This window comes from Otolemur garnettii, unplaced genomic scaffold, assembly GCF_000181295.1.
Source record: "Otolemur garnettii isolate 467f Iridium unplaced genomic scaffold, OtoGar3 scaffold00047, whole genome shotgun sequence".
Lineage (NCBI taxonomy): Eukaryota > Metazoa > Chordata > Mammalia > Primates > Galagidae > Otolemur > Otolemur garnettii.
In genome coordinates this window covers 3,658,414-3,680,562 of record NW_003852442.1, presented here as the reverse complement: position 1 = coordinate 3,680,562, position 22,149 = coordinate 3,658,414, and the positions used below count along the sequence as shown (strand labels likewise).

General features: G+C 42.5%; 1 protein-coding gene across 1 annotated transcript in view; it reads left to right on the top strand.

Moving 5' to 3' along the window:
- ATMIN (ATM interactor) overlaps window positions 1–9,232 on the top strand; it is a 10,932-nt gene extending 1,700 nt beyond the window's left edge. Inside the window, exons 2-4 of the mRNA XM_003791306.2 lie at window positions 5,190–5,315; window positions 6,054–6,253; window positions 7,186–9,232. Coding sequence (XP_003791354.2) covers window positions 5,190–5,315; window positions 6,054–6,253; window positions 7,186–8,974 — 2,115 coding nt within the window. The 3' untranslated portion in view covers window positions 8,975–9,232. The remainder of the gene's footprint in view (window positions 1–5,189; window positions 5,316–6,053; window positions 6,254–7,185) is intronic.
- The last annotated feature ends 12,917 nt before the right edge of the window (window positions 9,233–22,149 follow it).

Sequence of the window (22,149 nt, the reverse complement as noted above, 5' to 3'; positions counted from 1 at the left end):
AAAAGAAAAGTTCTTCCAAAAGGCTTTTGAATGAGGCCTGATAAGAATTTAGCAGCCGAAACTTTGATAGTCTCTAGGACAGATAAAAGTGTTGCCCATGGAGAATGATCTGCTTTTACCACTAGCTGAGCCAGAATACAACAACTTTCTCTTGGAGATCAGGGAACCAGGTCAGGAGTGCATGTGGAGGGGTCAGGAAGGACAGGGCTGTGTTATTCCTCAGAAGACTTTGGAGTTTCTTTCAGCACACAGGTGCAACTGTAGAAGTAGTCTTGGGATCTGTTTTCTATTTCATACTAAGTTTTAACTAAGTCCTTTAACCATATCCTAACTTGGGTAGATGTTAATATACCAAGGGTAGATGCTAATATACAGGGTGTCCATAGAGTCCATGTGCAATTTAAAATAGTGTGCCACTGTAAAACTGCACATGAACTTTATGGACACCCTGTATATTTGTGGGGATTCTACAGCTGAAGCCCTTGTTTAACTTTGGAATTGCTGTTAGGAACTCTACCTAAGACTTTGTGATAAGCATCTTTTAGACATAAAGATACCACTTACTCTTCAGGACTGGTTAATATACAATAGGCCCATTTCTAAGTTTGTTGTTTTTTTGTTTGAGACAAAGTCTCACTTTCTTGGCCCTGGTACAGGGTGGCATTGTAGCTCACAGCAACCTCAAACTCTTGGGTTCAAGTGATCCTCTTGCCTCAGCATCCCAAGTAGCTGGGAGCCCACCACACCACCTGGCTGTTTTTTAGAGACAGGGGACCACCTGGCTGTTTTTTAGAGACAGAGTCTCACTCCTGCTCAGGCTGGTTTCAAACTCCTGAGCTCAGGCAATCCACCTCCCTCAGCCCCCCAAGTGCTGGGGTCATAGGCATGAGCCGCTGTACCTGGCCCTGTAACTATGTTTTTAAAATATCTAAAGTTCAGGAATTCACAAGATACCAATCATAAACTATGGTAGGCCTGAGGAGGAAGAGGATGTTGAGCAAATACTAATTTTGACAGTCAAACTTGTACTTGGGCTGTACACTTCAGGACATCAGTGTCCTCCCTTGCTTAGAACCTGTGTCAAGTTATTATTTCAGTTCTAGACAGATTCACTTTTCAGATTTCTCGATTTCTCTATTTGAAGATAGACCAGTGCACTCAGAAACTCCTGAACTGAAAACATTGAAGACCAGAAAGACTGACTCTTCTAAGTTTTCCTTCCTAGGTCACTGAGCAACCTTTTTTAGCAGGAATTAAACCTCACCCAGTTCTATCACTTTCTTTTTGGCAAGCATGCTCCCCTTTCGGTCTTGTCTTGCTTTTCTAACCCTGGTGCCCAGCAATCTCTTGTGCACATCTGCTGTCTTAATGGAAAGGAGGTTTTCTTTCTTTCTTTCTTTTTTTTTTTTTTAAGACAGAATCTCTCTGTTGCCCAGGTTAGAGTGCTGTAGCATTAGCCTTGCTCACAACAACTTAACACTTCCTGGGTTCAAGCGATCCTCCTGCCTCAGCTCCTGAGTAGCTGGAAGGACAGGTGCCTGCCACAAGGCTGCCTAATTTTTATTTTTTACTTATTTATTTATTTTTAGTAGAGATGGGGTCTTCCTCTTGCTCATGTTGATCTCTAATTCCTGATCTCAAGGGATCCCCTGCCTTGGCCTCCCAGGTGTGAGCCAAAGGTTCATTTTCTTTAGTGAAGGTGGTCTGTGTAACAAAAACTATATCCACATGGCAGTGCTCCAGTAGGTGGGTCAGTACCCTCAGTCTGGTTACTGCCTAAAAGGCTCTTCAGTTCAAGAATTATCCTTGACAGTTGTCAAACTACTGGAAGAAGGAGGGGAAAGGGCAAGGCATGGGGAGGAGAGAGCTGGCTGGGGAGCCCCCTCGGGTTTAGCCCTGACGCTGCCACTCCAAGTGTGTTTCATTGGCAGATTTTCTTACATTCAGTGGAAATTTTTATTATCTTGGTTACGTATAATTCTAATTTCTTTCATTGCATATTTTCTAGATTATGATAATTTATTCCCCTTCTCATTAGTTGCCGCATGGTTCTTGATTTATTCTGCTCTTCCTTCACAAAACACCCCAGCCCCAGCCAAATATTCCCTTGTTGGCACACAGGCCCTTCTGCAGGATGATGGGTGGGGATGGGGAACTGAATTGTAAGCCACAGAGTGTGTGTTGCCCTTTGGTTTTGTGTGAGTTCTGAAGATGTATGTCCATATTCCGTGTCCTATAAGGAAATGCTGAAATAGCCTAGCCTTGCCTACAGTGGGATTCGTGGGTAAGCGAAAGCTAGGATGATTCAGGGAGAGGAGGAGGTGGCATACGTAGGCATTTTTTTGATTGCTAGAGATTCTTTTGTTCCTCACGTTTGAAAGCAGTGGAGGGGCCAAGAGGGCACTTAAAGAACCTCTTATCAGGCATCATTTATGTTTTTAAAACAAGGCTTAGAGAGGGTTCTGTATAATGTTCAGTCCAGGGGGTTGCTTTTAATGATTTGCCAGAAAATGTTTTTAAAAGGAAAGGAAAGGTTCCAAGTTGTTCTATAGACCATATTGTGCGAAGACTTCTAATTTTAAATTCAGAACGAGATGACAAAGCAAACTGGTTTCCTTCTGGGATGCTTTCTGTGAAGGCCGTGGGTTTGCCAGAGTAACTACGATGACGTTTGCCGATTGCCCATGTTTGCTGCAGCTCTTACAATCCTTTCCTTCTTTTTTTTTTTAACCTTCTACATCTCGACTGTGTCCTTCCTTTCCTTTTTCTTCTTTTGTGTATTTTTTTCTGGCTTGTTTTTGGATTGTCTTCTCTCATAGGTTCTTTTTCAAATTCTGTCAATTAAAATATGTCATAAACATTGGGCGGCGCCTGTGGCTCAGTGGGCAGGACGCCGGCCCCATATATCGAGGGTGGCGGGTTCAAGCCCAGCCCCAGCCAAACTACAACAAAAAATAGCCAGGCGTTGTGGTGGACACCTGTAGTCCCAGCTACTTGGGAGGCTGAGGCAAGAGAATGGCCAAAGCTTAGGAGTTGGAGGTTGCTGTGAGCTGTGACGCCGTGGTACTCTACCCAGGGTGATAAAGTGAGACTCTGTCTCTAAAAAAAAAAAAAAAATTTTCATAAACATGAAGTATTTTTTAGTGTACTTTTTTTTGTTGTTGAGACAAAGTCTCACTATGTCACTCTTGGTAGAGTGCTTTGGCGTCACAGCTCACAGCAACCTCAAACTCTTGGGCTTAAGCGATTCTCTTGCCTCAGCCTCCCAGGTAGCTAAGAATACAGGCGCCCACCACAATGCCCAGCTATTTTTAGAGATGAGGTCTGGCTCTGGCTCTGGCTCAGACTGGTTTCGAACCTGTGAGCTTAGGTAGTCCACCTGCCTCGGCTCCCAGAGTGCTAGGATTACAGGTATGAGCCACTGTGCCCAACCTTTTATGTACTTTTTAAAATTACACAAACCAAAGATACAGTACCAAAATCTGGCAAATTTCATCTTCGATGTATAGAGAACTTCAGGAGAAAGGCCACTTTCTCACGTAGCTCTTATTTTTTTTTTTTTTTGTACCATTGCTGTTTCTTACCCCTCATCCTCATCTTTGTCATCTTACCCTTGAGCTTATTGTCTCAGGACAGAAATGGGACAAAGGCCCCAACACTGGGTAGACTGCTGTGATGGGGAAGCTGAGGGGCTGGACCTTGAAAAGCGGGAGTGTGGATGGTGTCAGGTCCTTGCTGTGGCCAGTAACAATGACGATAGGGTGTTGTTAACCTCCAGTTTGATTGTCTTCAGTGGTCTTGTACCTGGGCATGATAACGTTTTAGCTTAGATGACCACCTGAACATGGTATAATGTCATAAGTATGGGCCAGGCACAGTGGCTCATGCCTGTAATCGTAGCACTCTGGGAGGCCAGGGGAGGTAGATTGCTTGAGTTCAGTTCAAGAGCAGCCTGAGCAAGAGCTAGACCCCATCTCTACTAAAAATAGAAAAACTAATGGGGTGTCATGGTGGGAGGATTGCTTGACCCCAAGAATCTGAGGTTTTGGCTTGGTGCCGATAGCTCAGTGGTTAGGGTACCGGCCACATGCACCGGGGCTAACAGGTTCAAACCTGGCCCAGGCCTGCTAAGAAACAATGACAACTACAACAAACAAATAGCTGGGTGTTGTGGTAGGCGCCTATAGTCCCAGTTACTTGGGAGTCTGAGGCAAAAGAATTGCTTAAGACCAAGAGTTTGAGGTTGCTGTGAGCTGTGACACCACAGCACTTTACCGAGGGCAACATAGTGAGACTCTGTCTCAAAAAAAAAAAAAGAGAGAATCTGAGATTTCTCTGAGCTGTGATGATGCCACAGCCCTCTGTCCAGGGCAACAGAGTGACACTCTGTTTCAAAAAGAAAGAAAAAGAAAAAAAAATGTTTTTAATGGCACAAGTCTTACTAAACATTTATGGTATTCAAAACAGTCTCACAGGCAACAGAAGATACAAGGGGTTTGGGGAATTATAAGGAATTCCCTTAGGGATAATGGAATAGTGAGAGGTGCTCTAAGTGCCCCGGCTCACACCTGTCATCCTACCACTTTGGGAGGCTGAGAAGGGAGGATCACTGGAGGGCTCAGTTTAGGACCAGCCTGGGCAACAGCCTGTCTCTCCAAAAAAAAAAAAAATTAAAGAAAAAGAGAATGCCAGAGTGTAGTAATGACATAATCAAAGATGAATCTGATAAAGTATGAGTAAAAAAGGGATTGAAAGTTGGGTAAGAGGATAATGACAAAGTCCAAACAGAGTCAGGAGGATTTGCCCTAAGGAGCAGTGAGAAAGGAAGGGCTGGGAGATGGTAAAAGGCATTCTGAGGATCTCAAGCACGTACTCCGGGGCACACACAGGTAATAAATGGATCACCAGACATCACTGAGGATGAGTTAGGAGTGAGCATGAATTTTGTAGTAATCCAGTCAGCAGGTTTTTTGGAGTATTTGACAGCTTAAGAACAGATAAGGGGATAAAAATGGCTAAAAAGAATTTGATAATAGTCAAATGAATAAAAGATTTTATAGTCTTAGTGTTTTCTCCACATTTCATTTAATCTAGTCAAACATGCTCCAATAAGAATTTCATAAACTGTGCCCATTTCAGTCATTCCCTGTTTCCAGCCCAGCCTGTTTAAAGTAGTTTTCCTTTTGCAGGACGGCATAGTAAATCCAACAATAAGAAAAGATTTGAAAACCGTGCCAAAATTCTACTGTTGCCCAATTGAAGGATGCCCCAGAGGCCCTGACAGACCATTTTCTCAATTTTCTCTCGTAAAACAGGTATTTGCTTTTCTTAAGTATCCTTCTCTGTGGTAGAAATACAGATGATATGAAACTAATGTGCATGGTAATTAATGACCACGTGCCCAGAACTGAGTCGAACGCTGCTTGCGAGAGCAGATGCCCAAGCAGCTCCTCGTTGGTGACCTGAGCGTGGTGTAGTGCTTGTGGGGGCTGTTCTGGAGGGAGTATGGCTTCAGAGAGAAAGAGGTAGACTAGCTCAGCAAGAATGAGAAGACACATGCTTGCCGATCTCTTGGGTGAGTCATTTCCAAGGACAGAGCAGGAAGGCACTAAGGAGCTGTTCTCCCAGGGGGTAAGAAGCATCCAGGGGGAGTGTTGGGGCATCTTAAGAGGAGGGACGGCCCAGAAACAGGAAAGAGGTGACCCAGCACTGGAGGATACTGACATCTGAAATCTTTCCCCAAAGCTCTGCTGGAGGTGTCCTGAGACGAGCACTGCAGTGATGTTTTCCCCCTGCCTTCCAGCACTTATTTGTAGATCAAGGTCTAAGTGCTGGATACCATGGATTGTCTCCTCAAGTCTCCTCGGTTTTCATAGAGGAAATGTGACAGGGGAGGGGGCGTACAGTAGAGTGCCGTCTGCCTGCTTTTGAATTCTCCCGACGGGGACTGCTGTATTTTATACCCATAAAATCACTGAGAATGGGATAGTTGATGGTTTTGAGATGTGAATACCTGCTGTCTCTCATCTCAGTGCCCTCTGTGTCCTTCCCAGCACTTTATGAAAATGCATGCAGAGAAGAAGCATAAATGTAGTAAATGCAGCAACTCGTACGGCACCAAGTGGGACTTGAAGAGGCACGCGGAGTACTGCGGCAAGACCTTCCAGTGCACGTGTGGCTGTCCCTACACTAGCAGGACCGCACTACAGTGCCACATCTACCGAACTGGCCATGAGCTCCCGCCAGAACACAGGTGAAGGGAAAGAACTGATGGCACAGAAGTCGGGAGCTAGGGGGAAAGTTTCAGATGAAACATCCAGAGGGCCTGTAGTGCTGGGAGAAAACAAGAATCAGGAAAAAATTATGGGAAGGAAAGAAGAAGGAAACTGCTGGAAATGGCAGCAGTACTAGCAGAGGACTCGCATCTGGGCCTGAAGTCTTGACCCAGTTGTTCTTTTTTTCTGCCACCCTTTTTTCAGGATCCCATGTATTCCCATTTGAAAGTCCCAAGTTCCTTGCTTGGCACCCATAGCACAGTGGTTACAGTGCTGGCCACACGCACCAAGGCCAGTGGGTTTGAGTCCAGGCCGGGCCAGCTGGATAACAATGACAACTGCAACCAAAAATAGCTGGGCGTTGTGGCGGGTGCCTGTAGTCCCAGCTACTCAGGAGGCTAAGGCAAGAGAATTGCTTAAGCCCAAGAGTTTGAGGTTGCTATGAGCTGTGATGCTACAGCACTCTACCAAGGTAGGGAGACTCTGTCTTTAAAAAAAGAAAGTCTCAACTTCTAGCATTTTCTATCAGAGGGATATCAGATTGCTGAAAAGTAAATTTTATCATGAAACTACTTCATTTTAAGGTCAAAGTTATATTTAGTATAATAGCTTCCTGCGTTAGAAATGATAAAACGTGTATTATGTAAATCTTCCTTTTTCTTAAAACTCTGAGGTCTAGTACTTAGAGCTTAACCAAAAAATAAAGGTGTACTTCCTCCTTCCCTGTTTGCATGTTTCTGAATGTCCACCTATCATAATAGGCCCAATTCCCAGAGTTGCAAAAGAAGGAATTTATCTTCTCTGATGAAATGTGGGAAATGGCCTTTGTGAGTAAGTGAAGTACAGTGTCACAGTCGAAGATATCTGTACTTTAATATTATTTTTCTTTTTGCTCTGTCATTGTTTTCAGGGACCCACCCAGTAAGAAAAGGAAAATGGAAAACTGCCTGCAAAACCAGGAGTTGTCCAATGAGACCATCGAATCACCGAGCAACCAGCCAATCCATAAACCAGACACTCAAGAACTAGAAGCTTCAGAAATAAAGCCAGTAGCTCCTTTTGAAGATTCTTGTGGCTCGAATGAGAGGAAGCAGAAGCTTACAGCACCTCCCAGATATCCTCAAAAGTTGCTTTTACCAAAGCCCAAAGTGGCTTTGGTTAAACTACCTGTGATGCAGTTTTATCCTGTGCCTGTCTTTGTGCCTATAGCCGACTCCTCGGCCCAGCCTGTGGTGTTAGGTGTCGAACAGGGCTCTGCGACAGGGGCTGTGCACTTAGTGCCCTTGGCAATAGGGACCCTGATCCTCGGCCTAGATTCAGAGGCTTACTCTCTTAAGGAGAGCCTACCTCTTTCCAAAATTGAGCCAGTTAGTACAGGTGTTCAAGTGAACTTGGGTAAAAGTCCATCTAATTCTTTACCCGAATTAGGGAACACATGTCAAAAGAACAGCATTTCTTCGATCAATGTACAGACAGATCTGTCTTACGCCTCACAGATCTTTACACCTTCTACGCAGTGGGCTAGCGCTGATTCCTCTGTGTCATCTTGTTCCCAGACTGACTTGTCTTTTGATTCTCAAGTGTCTCTTCCCATTAGTGTTCACACTCAGACATTTTTGCCCAGCTCTAAGGTAACTTCATCCATTGCTGCTCAGACCGATGCATTTATAGACACTTGTTTCCAGTCAGGTGGGGTCTCCAGGGAAACTCAAACCAGTGGAATACAGAGTCCGACAGATAACCACATACAGATGGACCAAGCTGGAATGTGCGGAGACATTTTTGAGAGTGTTCATTCATCGTACAGTGTTGGTACAGACAGTATCGTAAGTAGCACATTAGCAGAGACAGTAACCCAGAGTTTGTTGCCTCAGAATGACCCTAAGATTTTAAATCAAGATGTTGAGAAATCTGCACCAATTATAAACTTCAGTGCACAGAATAGTATGCTTCCTTCACAGAATATGACAGATAATCAGACCCAAACCATGGATCTATTAAGTGATTTAGAAAACATCTTGTCAAGTAATCTGCCTGGTCAGTCATTGGATAATCGTAGCCTTTTGTCTGACACAAATCCTGGATCTGACACCCAGCTCCCATCTGGCCCAGTTCAGAATCCTGGAATAGATTTTGACATTGAAGAGTTCTTTTCAGCCTCAAATATCCAGACTCAAACTGAAGAGAGTGAACTTAGCACCATAAACACTGAACCAGTCTTGGAATCTCTGGACATAGAGACCCAAACTGACTTCTTATTCGCAGACACCTCTGCTCCGTCCTATGGATGTAGGGGAAATTCCAACTTCTTAGGCCTTGAGATGTTTGACACACAGACACAGACAGACTTAAACTTCTTTTTAGACAGTAGCCCTCATCTGCCTCTGGGAAATATTCTGAAACACTCCAGCTTTTCCATGAGTACTGACTCATCTGACACCGAGACCCAAACTGAAGGAATTTGCACTGCTAAAAACATACCCCCTCTGGAAGGTAAGGTTCAGTTGAACAGCACAGAGACACAGACCATGAGTTCTGGTTTTGAGACACTGGGGAGTTTGTTCTTCACCAGCAATGAGACTCAAACAGCAATGGATGACTTTCTTCTGGCTGATTTGGCCTGGAACACGATGGAATCTCAGTTCAGCTCTGTAGAAACCCAGACCTGTGCCGAACTACACAGAGTCTCCAACTTCTAAAAGTGGAGTCCACGTATGGGGTGGCGTTTACCATTTCCTCTGGATTTGGGAAACAGGGAATGGGGACAACAGTATTAATTGTTGAATGTAGTCGAAGATGCCGTTGCTTAGCTTCTTTGCAGTTCTTTGCCTTTTGTACTTGTAAACATGAAATTGGTGTATAAATGTGAGTATATTATAAAGTGTAAGATGTTGATCTCAAATAATTGTTTTTTGTGTTGCCTACATTTGCCTTTTTACAGCTAGTCTCTCCATCTTTAAAAAATAGTATTTCACACCCATAAAACCTAGATAGCCATTTAGCTGAAGCCAAGCTTACCAGATGCTAGGGTACAAGCTTCTCAAATCTTCAAAACATTTTAGTTGAGTGTAATGTACTTAAATTGCACATAAAATATTTTTGACCGTGCTTTTCAGAAATTCCTGTTTCTTGATAGTAACATCGGAAGAAACCCAACGCTGCCACCATCAGATTTACACAGCAATGCTTCTGTGGTTGTAGACTCCCGCTGCCTGCAGTTTCATCTGCTTTGACATCTCTTTTCTAATTTGAAAACTTCAAGGAAAACTACAGCTGTCTGTAGCTTTTTAGGTAGTTTTCGTGTAGTCTGCTCTCCCTCCTCTACGTGAGCTCTTATTGATACCAGTGTCAATGTATATATAGTACTTTCCTCATAAGAAGTTTATTGCTGTAAAATTATTGCCTCTAGAAAGAGCAGCAAGCACAGTGTAAATAATGATCCTGCTAAATAACAGTAAGTCATGCAAACCACGGAAACGCAGGGTTGCCCATGAGTTCATCCTGGGTGTGCTTTCCACAGTAGGCCAGAGTGCAGCTCTGGAGCTGCTTCCCGAAGTGCACCACAGACTGGCTCTGAGTGTCGTTAACTCTCAGTGTTAAAAGTGAGAAGAGAAAAGGACATTCCCCCCTAGATTGCAGCACTTTGCATTTTTCTACTAAGCTTGATATCAAGGGCAACAGTGTAATCTTCAATTATTTTAAATTGTTTAAATTCGTTTTCTTCCATCTACCACTCACTCAGTCTTTCCCATCAGTAAGAGAAGACATTGGTGTAGCAAGGATATTTGTGCCTTGAGACTCACAATCAGAATGACAGGTCCGTATAAAACATGGTATTCTGCATTTTGTGGCTTTATTCTTTAAAAGAGGATAATACCAGTGAACTTACTGTTTCAATGATCAAGAACATTTACTGTGTTTTGAGATGGGAGTACAATCAACTATGCTTTGGGGGTTTTCTGTATTGGAGAAATCCTGAATTCTTAATAGTTGGCCAACTTTCAGGCACGTAAGGATCAGAGCAGCCTGTATGTTCTCTTAAGTTTACAAAAAAAAAAAAAAAGAGAAAAAAACCACAGGCACATACTTGTGCTATTGAAGGCTAACTCCTTAAAATAAAACCTAAGGAGACTAGTGATTCATTAAAGTAAATTGATGGTTTTGCTACTAATTTCTATCCCATGTATCAGATACAAAAGAAGTGTTGGTAATTAATAAATAACACATCCAAGGCAGATGAATTCAACCTAGTAGATAAAAGTTTGCTTTGGTCACAGTTGCCTATGAATATGGGTTTCAAACATAAAGCCTTAACTTAGAATTTCATTATGTTTTAGAACTGTCATTGCCTTAATGTTCCAACATCTATTTAAGTCCTCCAAATAAAGGAGAAATGCATGTTTGTGGGGTTTTGTAAGTACATGTGCAGTGATCTATGGCTTAAAACATTTTTTTTGTTCCTGTGACAATGTTTCTTAACCCATCCGGTATATTTACAGAAAAATGGAGCATGTAATAGTCCTTCATGTATAATAACTGTTTGCCCCTCAGAACCTTAGTTCCTGAACCAATTATTTGTAAAAACTGAAATTTGGTGATTAAAGAAAAGCTAGAATTCTAACATTTTTGTGGATTCTTCAGCATAATCATAATGACTTATTTTGTTGCCTTAACTTTTTACTGACTTGGGTTCTGAAAGTCACATGATGCAATGATTTTATTTCATAATGCCCAGGAATTTTCATCATTGTTTCACCTTTGTTCAAGAGGCATATGCTTGGCTCAGTGCCCGTAGCACAGTGGTTACGATGTCGGCCACATACACCGAGGCTGGTGGGTTCAAACCCAGCCCAGTCCTGCTAAACAACAATGGCAACTGCAACAAAAAAAATAGCCAGGCATTGTGGCAGGCACCTGTAATCCCAGCTACTTGGGGGGCTGAGGCAAGAGAATCACTTAAGCCCAAGAGTTTGAGGTTGCTGTGACACCACAGCACTCTACCAAGGGTGGCATAATAAGACTCTGTCTCAAAAAAAAGAAGAGAGGAATATGCTGACAATTTTCCTAGAAAGAACACTTTAGGTTACAGCAACAAGATGCTCCCACAAACAAAAGAAGCAAAAGAACAAATAAGCTTTGATGAGAGTATCAGAAGGAAAATGCTGGGGTACAGCGGGAGATTGGTGAGAACCTGTGGAGCATGGAGACTGAGGATGGCTGCACAGAGAGGGAATGAAACACCCGCCCCTGCCTACCCCAATCCCCCCCCACCATCTCCCCAGGTAGGATTAGCTCAGAACCTGGAGGGACTGCTCACTGTGGGGAAAAGGAAAGCAGGATGCCCCCTCCCTACCTTAGAAGGTCCCACCAAGCACAGACACCTGTGTTGCTGAAGAACCCTGCAGCTCTCACAGGCTGGGGAGCCAGTTTAAAAAGCTGCCTGGAAGGCTCGGCACCTGTGGCTCAAGCAGCTAAGGCGCCAGCCACATACACCTAAGGTGGCGGGTTCAAATCCAGCCCGGGTCCGCCAAACAACAATAACGGCTGCAACCAAAAAATAGCTGGGCATTGTGGCAGGTGCCTGTGGTCCCCACTTGGGAGGCTGAGACAGGAGACTCGCTTGAGCCCAGGAGTTGGAGGTTGCTGTGAACAGTTAAGCCATAGCTCTACCCAGGGGGACAGCTTGAGGCTTTGTCTCAGGGAAAAAAAAAAAAAAAAAGCTGCCTGGAATTCCCATGGCTGCATGACTCCAGAGGAGGAGCCCACACTGTGAGCCAAGCTGCTGCAGCATGACACCATTTTCGAACTGGACCCGCTCCTACACAGCATCCTGCTCTGGGGACAGTAGCCACTGCATCTCTACAGTAAAGAGGTTCTGCCATCTCTCACAATAGTGCACCATTCCCCAGCCAAGGTGCTACAGCTCCCTGCTCATGGGAACAAGCTGCCTAGTAGGTACTCTATTCCCCATCCCGGTGGCTGCAGAGCCTGAAACTTGGCTAACAGAGCCTAGGGCCAGTGGAACAGCTGGGACCCTGGTGCCTAAGCCCACATGGTGCCCTGCCTCCCAAGAAATAGACAGTCTTTCTCAGTCTTTCGGAAGCCAAACCGAGGTAAGTGGATCAGCCCTGCATCATCTCACTGTATAAACCAGCCTGGTGCCCCACCCACAGGGGAACCATGCCCAACATGATGGGACAGCTATACAAAGTGCTCTAGGCTACAGAGGTACTCACAAGCATCACTGACATAGATTATAACTGAAGAAACTACAAAGGGACTATGCTAAGGTGCCTACACAGAACCAAACCCAATGTACTCAATCCAATTGACACCTTAGGACCCACCTGCAGGGGAAAGTCTTTCCCTGTATCTTACAGGGCACCCTGTGAAACTGAGAATGGTGACTGTTCTCCCAAGTGTGCAGAAATCAACACAGGGAAAAAGAAACATGAAAAGACAAGGAAAGATGATACCACCAAAGAAACAATAGTTTCCCAATAACTGAACACAGATAAAAACTTACAAATTTCCTGAAAATGAAACTTACAATTTCCTGAAAATGACAATTTTAAGGAAACTCAGTGAGATATACAGGAATACAGATAAAACAATTCATGATCTGAGAAATTCAACAATCTTTTATCAAAAAAGCAAATCTGGGCAGCGCCCCAGCCAAAAACTGAAAAGACAAAGAAAAAAAAGTCAGGTCGGCACCTGTGGCTCAAGGAGTTGGGCACCGGCCCCATATGCCAGACATGGTGGGTTCAAACCCAGCCATGGCCAAAAAAAAAGCAAATCTCAGAGCTGAAGAATTCAATGAATGAAATAAAATTCAGTGGGGAGCTTCAACAGCAGAATAGATTAAGCAGAAAAAGAATTTCTCAACCTGAAGGCAGGTCATATGAAATAACCTATTCAGAGGAAACAAAAATAATGAAAAAGAGTGAAGAAAGCCTACATGACTTATTATGGGACTTAATTATGGGACATAAGTAAACAAACAAATATTTGCATGATGAGTTTCAGAAGGAGCAGAGGTGAAGACACAGCAAGCTTATCAATGAAATGATAGCTGAAAACTTCCTAAATCTTGGGAAAGAGATGGACATCCAAGTCTGTGCTACTCAAAGAGCCCTAAATTGATTCAATCTAAAGAAGTCCTCTTTCTCTCAGAGACTGATTCAATCTAAAGAAGTCCTCTTCCTCTCTGAGGCACATTATAACTAAACTTTATAAAAAGTCAAAGGGAGAATTCTAAAAGCAAGAGAGAAGCATCAAATCACATATAACTGTAGGTTTCTCAGCAGAAACCCTGCAGTCCAGGAGAGAAAGGGATAATATATTCAAAGTGCTGAAAGTGCTGGGCGAGGGCTTACATCTGTAGTCCTAGCACTCTGGGAGGCCAAGGTGGGTGTATTGCCTGAGTTTGGGAGTTCAAGACCAGCCTGACAAGAGCAAGACTCTGCCTCTACTAAAAATAGAAAAATCTGGCCAAGTGTGGTGGCAGGCACCTGTAGTCCTAGCTGAAGCAAGAACCTCGCTTGACCCCAAAAGTTTGAAGTTGCTGTGGGCTATAATGCCATGGCACTCTACCCAGAGAAACTGAGTGAGATTGTCTCAGGAGAAAAAAAAAAAAAATCCAAGTGCTGTAAGAAAAAGACTGCCAACCAAGAATACCATCTATACTCATCAAAGCTATTTTTCAAGAGTGAATGTGAAATAGTCTTTTCCCACAACCAAAAGCTAAGGGAAGTCATCAATACTAAAGCAGGCTTATAAGAAATGCTATGGAAGTGCTTTTACTGAAAGCCAAAGGATGATAATTATTAAAACATATGACAGTATAAAACTCACAGGTGGGGTTAAATTCATTATCAAATTCAGAATTCTCCATTACTGTAATGGTGTTATATAAATCTTTCAACCCTCTAGCATGAAATTTAAAAGTCAAAATAGTCAACAATAACCACAGCTACAGTTAGTGGTTAAGGAACACCTGATATAAAAAGATGTAAATTAGGACAAAATTACAAATTAGGGGAGAAGGACAGTAGAATAGTACAGAATATTTGTCACAACCAAAGTTTTTGTCTTTAAAACATCTATTATACCCAGAAGATTTTTATGTAAGTGCCATAGTAAACAGAAACTAAAATGACAACAGATACTCAAAGGAGAAATACAAAGGAGTCAAAGCTTAGCATATAGAAAACCACTAAAACACAAGGTAACCATCAATAGAGGAAGTAAGGAACAAAGAACCTATAGAACAGTCAGCAAATAATCCATCAAATGGCATGAGTATTTACCTCCCAATGATAACCTTGAATGTATATGAATTAAATCCCCCAATTAAAAGATGAAGAGTAGGTAAATGAATAACAAAAACAAGACCCAACTATATGTTGCCTTCAAGAGACTCACTTAACCAGTTAAGAAGGGATGAGATGACTGTGGGGAGCCATGTCTGCAATACCAGCACTTTGAGAGGCCAAGTAGGTGGACTGCTTACGGCCAGGGGTTAAGAGACCAGCCCAAGTAACATAGACTCCCATCTCAACAAGAAATTTAGCCTATGTGTGGCACACACATATTGTCCAGCTACTGTGGGGCTATGGCAGGAGGATCCATTAAGTCCAGGAGTTTGAGGCTGCAGTGAGCTATCACCATACCATTGCACTCACTCTAGCCCAGGCAGCACAGCAAGACCCTCTTAAAAAAAAACAAAAAAACAAAAACTGAAGGTATGCAAAAGGAAACCAAAGAAGAGCAGGAGTAGCTATATTTATATCAAATAAAATACAATTTAAGTCAAAAACTGTAAAAAGAGACATCTGACTGTGGACAAAGGTGCCAAGAAAGGGAAAGGACATTGGAGAAATGACAATCCCTTCAACAGATCATATTGTATTCTTCACATGCAGAAGAATGAAATTAGATTTTTTTTTTTTTTTGAGACAGAGCCTCAAGCTGCCCCCCTGGGTAGAGTGTCGTGGCATCACAGCTCACAGCAACCTCAAACTCCTGGGCTCAAGCAAGTCTCCTGCCTTTGCCTCCCAAGTAGCTGGGACCACAGGTGCCCGCCACAGCGCCCAGCTATTTTTTTTTTTTGGTTGCACCCATCATTGTTGTTTGGCAGGCCCGGGCTGGATTCGAACCTGCCACCGTAGGTGTATGTGGCTGGCGCCTTAGCCACTTGAGCCACAGGCACTGAGCTGAAATTAAGATTCTTATCTCTCATCATGTTTTTAAAAAACTCAAAATGGATTAAATCCTTAAATGCAAGACCTGAAATTATGTACCTAGTAGAAAAAAACATAGGGAGGACAGCTTTATGACCTTGGTCTGAGCAAAGATTTTTTTTGGATTAGACATTAAAAACATAAGCAACAAAAGTAAAAATAGGCAAATGAGATTACGTTAAGCTTAAATGCTGCAAAGGAAAAATCGACTGAGTGAAGAAACAACCTACAGAATGAGAATATATTTATAAACTCTACATCTGGTAAATGGGTATGATCTAAAATATGTAAAGAACTTAATAACAACAACAAAAAATTTTTAACAGGCAAAATACTTAAATAGACATTTCTCAAAAGAAGACAAATGGCCAATAGGTATATTTTTAAAAATGCTCAACATCCCTAATCATCAGGGAAATACAAATGAAAACCATAATGAGACATCATCTCCTATTAGTACACTATTATCAAAACAACAATAGATGAGTGTTGGCAAAAGTGTGGAGGAAAGGGAACCCTTACATATTAAGGGGAATGTAAATTAGTATAGCCATTATAGAAAACAGTACGGAGGTTCCTCAAAATTTACAAAATAGAACTACCATATGATCTAGCCATCCCACCACTGGGTATATATCCAAAGGAAATAAGATCAGTATGTCAAAGAGACATCTGCATTCCTTGTTTATTGCAGCACTGTTCCCAATGCCCAAGAGATGCAATCAACCTAAGTGTCCATCAATGGATGAATGGATAAAGAAAATGGTATAGACACACAGTGGAATACTGTTCAGCCATTAAAAACGATGAAATCCTGTCATCTGAGACAACATGGATGAACCTAGAGGACACTGAATGAAATAAGCCAGGCATAGATAGCCAAATGCCACCACGATCTACCTCATATGTGAAATCCAGAAAAGTTTCTCATGTAAGTTAAGACTAGACTAGTGGATACCAGAGGCTGGGGAAGGTGAAGAGATTGGTCAAGGGCACAATGCTACAGTTACTAGAAATAAATTCTGGTGCTCTATGTCACAGTAGGGTGACTACAGTTAAGAATAATGTATATTTCAAAATACCTGTAGGAGAGGATTTTGAATGTTCATACCAGAAAGAAATGATAAATGTTTAAGGTGATAAATATGCTGATTACTGATTTTGAACATTACACAATGTAGACTTGTATTGAAACATCACATTTCGGCTCGGCGCCTATAGCTCAACTGGCTAAGGCGCTGGCCATGTACACCTATGGTGGCGGGTTCGAATCCCCAGCCTGGACCCGCCAAACAACAATGACGGCTACAACCAAAAAATAGCCGGGCGTTGTGGCGGGCGCCTGTGGTCCCAGCTACTTGGGAGGCGGAGGCAGGAGACTCGCTTGAGCCCAGGAGTTGGAGGTTGCTGTGAGCTGTAATGCCACGGCACTCTACCCAGGGGGACAGCTTGAGGCTCAGTCTCAAAAAAAAGAAACATCACATTTCACCCCATCAATATGTATAATTATGTAACAACCAACAATACAATAAAATTAAAAAATTATTTAAAGCAAAAAATTAAGAAAAGGGCCAGGTGCTGTGGCTCAGGCCTATAGCACTCTGGGAGGCCAAAGCACGTGGAGTGCCTGAGCACAGGAGTTTGAGACCATCCTGAGCAAGAGTGAGACCCCCATCTCTAAAAACAGCTGGTCGTTGTGGTGGGCACCTGTAGTCCCAGCTCCTCCGGACTTGAGCCCAAGAGTTTAAGGTTGCTGTGAGCTATGATGCCGTAACTCTCTACTGAGGGCAACAAAAGTGAGAGTGTCTCAACAACAACCAAGAAAGAATCCATTACCAAAGCTTCTATTTTGCTGTAGATAAAAACAATACACTTTAGGATTTTATTTTTTTAATGTATTCAAGGTATATATTTATTCAATGAATTTACTCTAGTTCATGCATTTGTCATAAATATGACCTCTTTATAATGGGCAGCTTTTATCTTTATAAATAATGTGGTTCTTTCTTAGGACCCAAACTAAGCAGACTGGAACATAAATAGTGCCCTCCTCAGTCACTAATCTGCAGGATAGCCATACTGATGCGTGTTTCTGTTTCCCTTGAGATAAAAGGAAACTAAAAGTAGAAAATTTGTAGATTTATCTGAAAAACGCTGAGGTTTGAAACTACTTTTAATCTGAATAGTATCAGTCTAGTTGGGAAGTAATTTATTAATAGTGGCAAATGTCAGGGATATATTTTCACTTAATCCTTATTGGCCTCAATCACAGGATGTGTATATTAATTCCAATCCAAATCTGCTCATCAAACCTGCTCTCTAACACCCACCGCAAAGAGCACTTACTGATCCGTATGTTAAAGCAGTGCTCTCAGTCTTGTCCTCTGCAAGTCCTTAAAGAGAAGAAGGAACATGGAAGTCTGGGTGGTTTAGGGATGAAGCCTTTGAAGCCAAGTATTATAGTTTTATTTTCCTTGTATCTCACAATACATCTGTGTGTGCTGTCGTCTGAAGCGTGCTGAAGTGCCATTGACGAGACACAAGGAAAGGATGACATTCAAACTCTAAATGATTCTAATTGGTAAATGACATGAATTTTAATCTGGTTTCTTAAGCAAGATGCTGGCTTGTAAAATGTTCTTGCAGCCAAGAAGATGACTTCACTGTTTTTCGATGTTTAAATCCAAAAGATTCTCTCCATTGGTAGAACTGCATTTATTAGCAGAAACACTGAGATACACACCATAGTTTACATACCAACAGAGGTCAGCTACAGAACACATGATGGAGTTTCTCAGCTTGTCAGTGTTCTGGAACACTAACATGGGTGCGACATTTAAAAACAAGCATTCTTTGAAAGGAGCAAGGCCCAAGCTACGTGAACAAATAGAAGCCACAGTGTCCATATGATGCTTGAGCTGGACCATTACCAAATTTTACTCCATTAAACGTCAGGGAAAAACTATAAATTACTGTCTTACTATCCAGTAACTAAATAGAAACTTGGTTCTAAACTCACAAATTTCAAAATGGTGAAGGCGGACCCATGAGACACTTACTGCCTCGCCCTTCCTTCCACTTCACTGTGAAGCGAGTTATTACAAGAGATTAGGCTGCGGAAAAGAAATAACAACCCCAAATTTAAACAAGTGTGAAACAAATTTATCTTCATGTTGACTTTGTTATTCTCAAAAATACATCTATAACCTCAGTGTGAACAGAGACTTTTTTTTTCTTTTTGCCTAAGGAGTGACCTTATTAGCATGGTGTGTGTTGATAAGACTTTGTTCGCAGCTTGGCATCTTCCGACTGCTCCGGCTTCTGACTTTTTACTTTCTGCTTTGTGGTGATCCGCTGCTTTTCCCATGTCCTGGGTGAAACATTTGGTTTTATGATTACATCTCAAAACATGTTGCTGCCTAGGAATGAATATGAAATTGAGCCCTCTCCCACTTTATCTTCTTTATCCTGTGCTGTAACGAGAAATTTAGGGACTTCAGAAAATGGAGAGCCCATTCTGCGATAAAAATTTGGCAAAAGTCAGTACATCTGAATTCACTTACCACAAAAGGCTATGATACCACTAACGCTCTCCTCAATGACTTTCCCTATTTAAAAAGTGAGCCTACAAAAATTAAGAACTTTATATTTTTGAGAAACCATTGAAACTTTTATAAGCCATGATTTAAGAATTATTTACTCTCAAAAAAAAAAAAAAATGATACCCTGTACCTCAGTGGTTAGGGCGTCAGCCATGTGTACCAGAACTGGCGGGTTCAAACCCAGCCTGGGCCTGCCAAAAAACAATGGCAACTACAACCCGAAAAAAAAAGAAAAAAGAAAGAAAAGAATTATTTACTCTGTGTTGCTTTATTTCAGTTCATGGAAATAATTTTTGTTTTCCCATATTTGAAAGTTTAGTACTATTAATGCCTTGCAAGCTGGTTATCAATGTTTTTTGCATTTTCTTTTTTAGTAAGATTTGGTATACTTTAAAACCATTTAAATCTCCCCCCCTTTTGGGGGGGGACAGGATCTCACTCTGTTGCATGGGCTAGATTGCAGTGGCATCATTATAGCTCACTGCGACCACATACTCCTGGCCTTAAGCAATCCTCCCGCCTAAGCCTCCCAAAGTGGTAGGACTATAGGCATAAATCACTATTCTATAACAACATGTGTGCCTAAAAGCAAAATCAAAAGTTTTCTAAATAGCTACCATAATGTCAAGTATCTCTGTGACTTCCTATTTTCCTGAAATTATGAGGATTTAGGTGACTTGACAAAGAAATTAAGATAGAATTACCAACAGTAACAGGGCCAGTGGTATTTATCCCCAATTCAATGTTCGATATTTTCCTGCAGACTACAGGCAGATTGAAACAAATCAAAATTGCTAACAATTCTTTCACATTTAGAAGCTTAGGGAATAGTCATAACCCTCTGTGGTACTCAAGAGAGTATTATATATTTTCAAGCTAGCTGTCCTCCAGTTTTAATAAGTGCAGTAATTGTTTCATTTTATACGATGCACAGGGGAGAAAGATCTGTAGTTTAAGCCAAATGGGAGAGAAGAGCCATTTTCATCCAGATGAAGTACAGACCTGCCAGGGGTTACCGGGGTGTATCTCACACAGTACGTATTGGCTGCCTTGTAACATTTGGACCTGGGCAGTACAAGCAGTGAGTAGGGAAAAGAACATTGCTTAACACTACAGAATTTGGAATAATGGCATTACACGTAAGTACGTTAACATCTTGCCAAACCCACGTTCCCCTGAAGAACGGATAAGAGAATGCCAAGAGCTCTTCAGCCTGGCCAGATGGGCTCTACTGTTACTACGAGAGACTGTTAAAGCAGGCGTGTGGCTACTGTTTTCTAGAGGGGGCTCAGGCAGGCGCCTCCAGAAGACGCTACAGGACCAGAGCAACATGGGGAGCTCAGCTCCAGGACACAGCAAGGAGGGCCTTCCCCACCTTCTCTGACACCCTGCCAGGGCAGCCGCATGCTCTGTAAGTAAAGCTGTCAGAGAAGCTGCAAACATAGGCAGTGGTTCTAAAATGAAGAATTCTCCACAGCAGCAGTTCTCAACTGGGGTGATTTTGCCCTCGGGGACATTTGGCCACTTTCATGGACACATTTTTGTGTCACAGCTTGGAGTGACTCCTGGCATTTGATGCACAGTACAACAAAGAGTGAATCAGCCCCAAATGGCAATAGTGCCAAGGTTGAAAAGCCCTTCCCTGAAGATCAGCTAGTTGGTGGGATGGAACTTTCAGCATTGAGGCTGGGCCACTCAACCCTCTAAGATGTTGTTTAGGAAGTATATGTTGGCTGGGTGCAGTGGCTCAGGCTTGTAACCTGACACCCCGGGAGGCTGAGATGGGAGGGCCCTTGAGCTCAGGAGTTTGAGACCAACCTGAACAAGAGCAAGACCCTCTCTCTACTAAAAATAGGAAAACTAGCTGGGTATTGTGGTGGGCACCTGTAGTCCCAGCTACTCAGGTGGCTGAGGTGGGAGGACTGCTCAAACCCAAGAGTTTGAGGTTGCTGTGAGCTATGAGGCCACAGCACTCTACCCATAGCAGTAGAGTGAAAAAAATACCACAAAAAAAAAAAAAAAGAGAGAGAGAGAGAGCAAGAGAGAGAAAAAGAAATTATACATTAGAAGGTTGAGTCCTCATTGTCTTATGTAAGTTTTCTAAATCATTAGACCTCTTACTATCAGCAACTTTTGAAATGTATTAATTAAAATTCATGGCTAGGTGCCCATATCTCAGTGAGTAGGGCACCAGCCACATACACAAAGGCTGGCAGGTTCAAGCCCAGCCCAGGCCTACTAAACAACTGACAACTGCAATCCAAAAATAGACAGGCATTGTGGTGGGTGCCTGTAGTCCCAGCTACTCGGGAGGCTGAGTCAACAGAATCGCTTAAGCCTAAGAGGTTGAGGTTGCTGTGAGCTGTGACGCCACAGCACTATGTACCCAGAGCTACATAGCAAGACTTTGTCTCACAAATAAATAAATAAATAAAATTCATTTAGTTTTTTTTTAAATTTCACCCTAGAAAGACCATACCAAGTCTGATAGAAACCTGGGACAGAAAGAACTATTCACTATTTTGAGTCTTTAATAATGGTACAGGCAAATTAACTGTGCTAAATGACAGAATTAAGAAGGAATTTAGGTATTAATCTCATTTTATAGGACAAAGGCAGCTATGCCCAGTGGCAAAACTAGGGTATTAAAAAACCCAAATCTCCTGTGGTCCTCAGGTCTTGGTGTCAACCTGAAAGAGCCACTTCTTCAAGATGCACCCAGGGTGTCTGACTTGGCCTAAATTCAACAGAGAGCCAAGTGGCTGACTACAAGTCACACACGTACTCTGCATTCCACAAGCTTGCCTAACTTCGGGACTTTTGTAACTGTTGCTGTTCAGATACCTGAGTCAATGGTTGCGAAAATCACATTTTGCCTTGTGGACCTAACCAGTAAACTGTCAATCATTAACCAATCAGAACTAGACAAATTTGCATCCATCATTAGCATAAGTTTTCTCTGTAAAGACAACCCAGTCTGGAATGGTGGCTCACACCTGTAATTCTAGCCCTCTGGGAGGCTGAGCC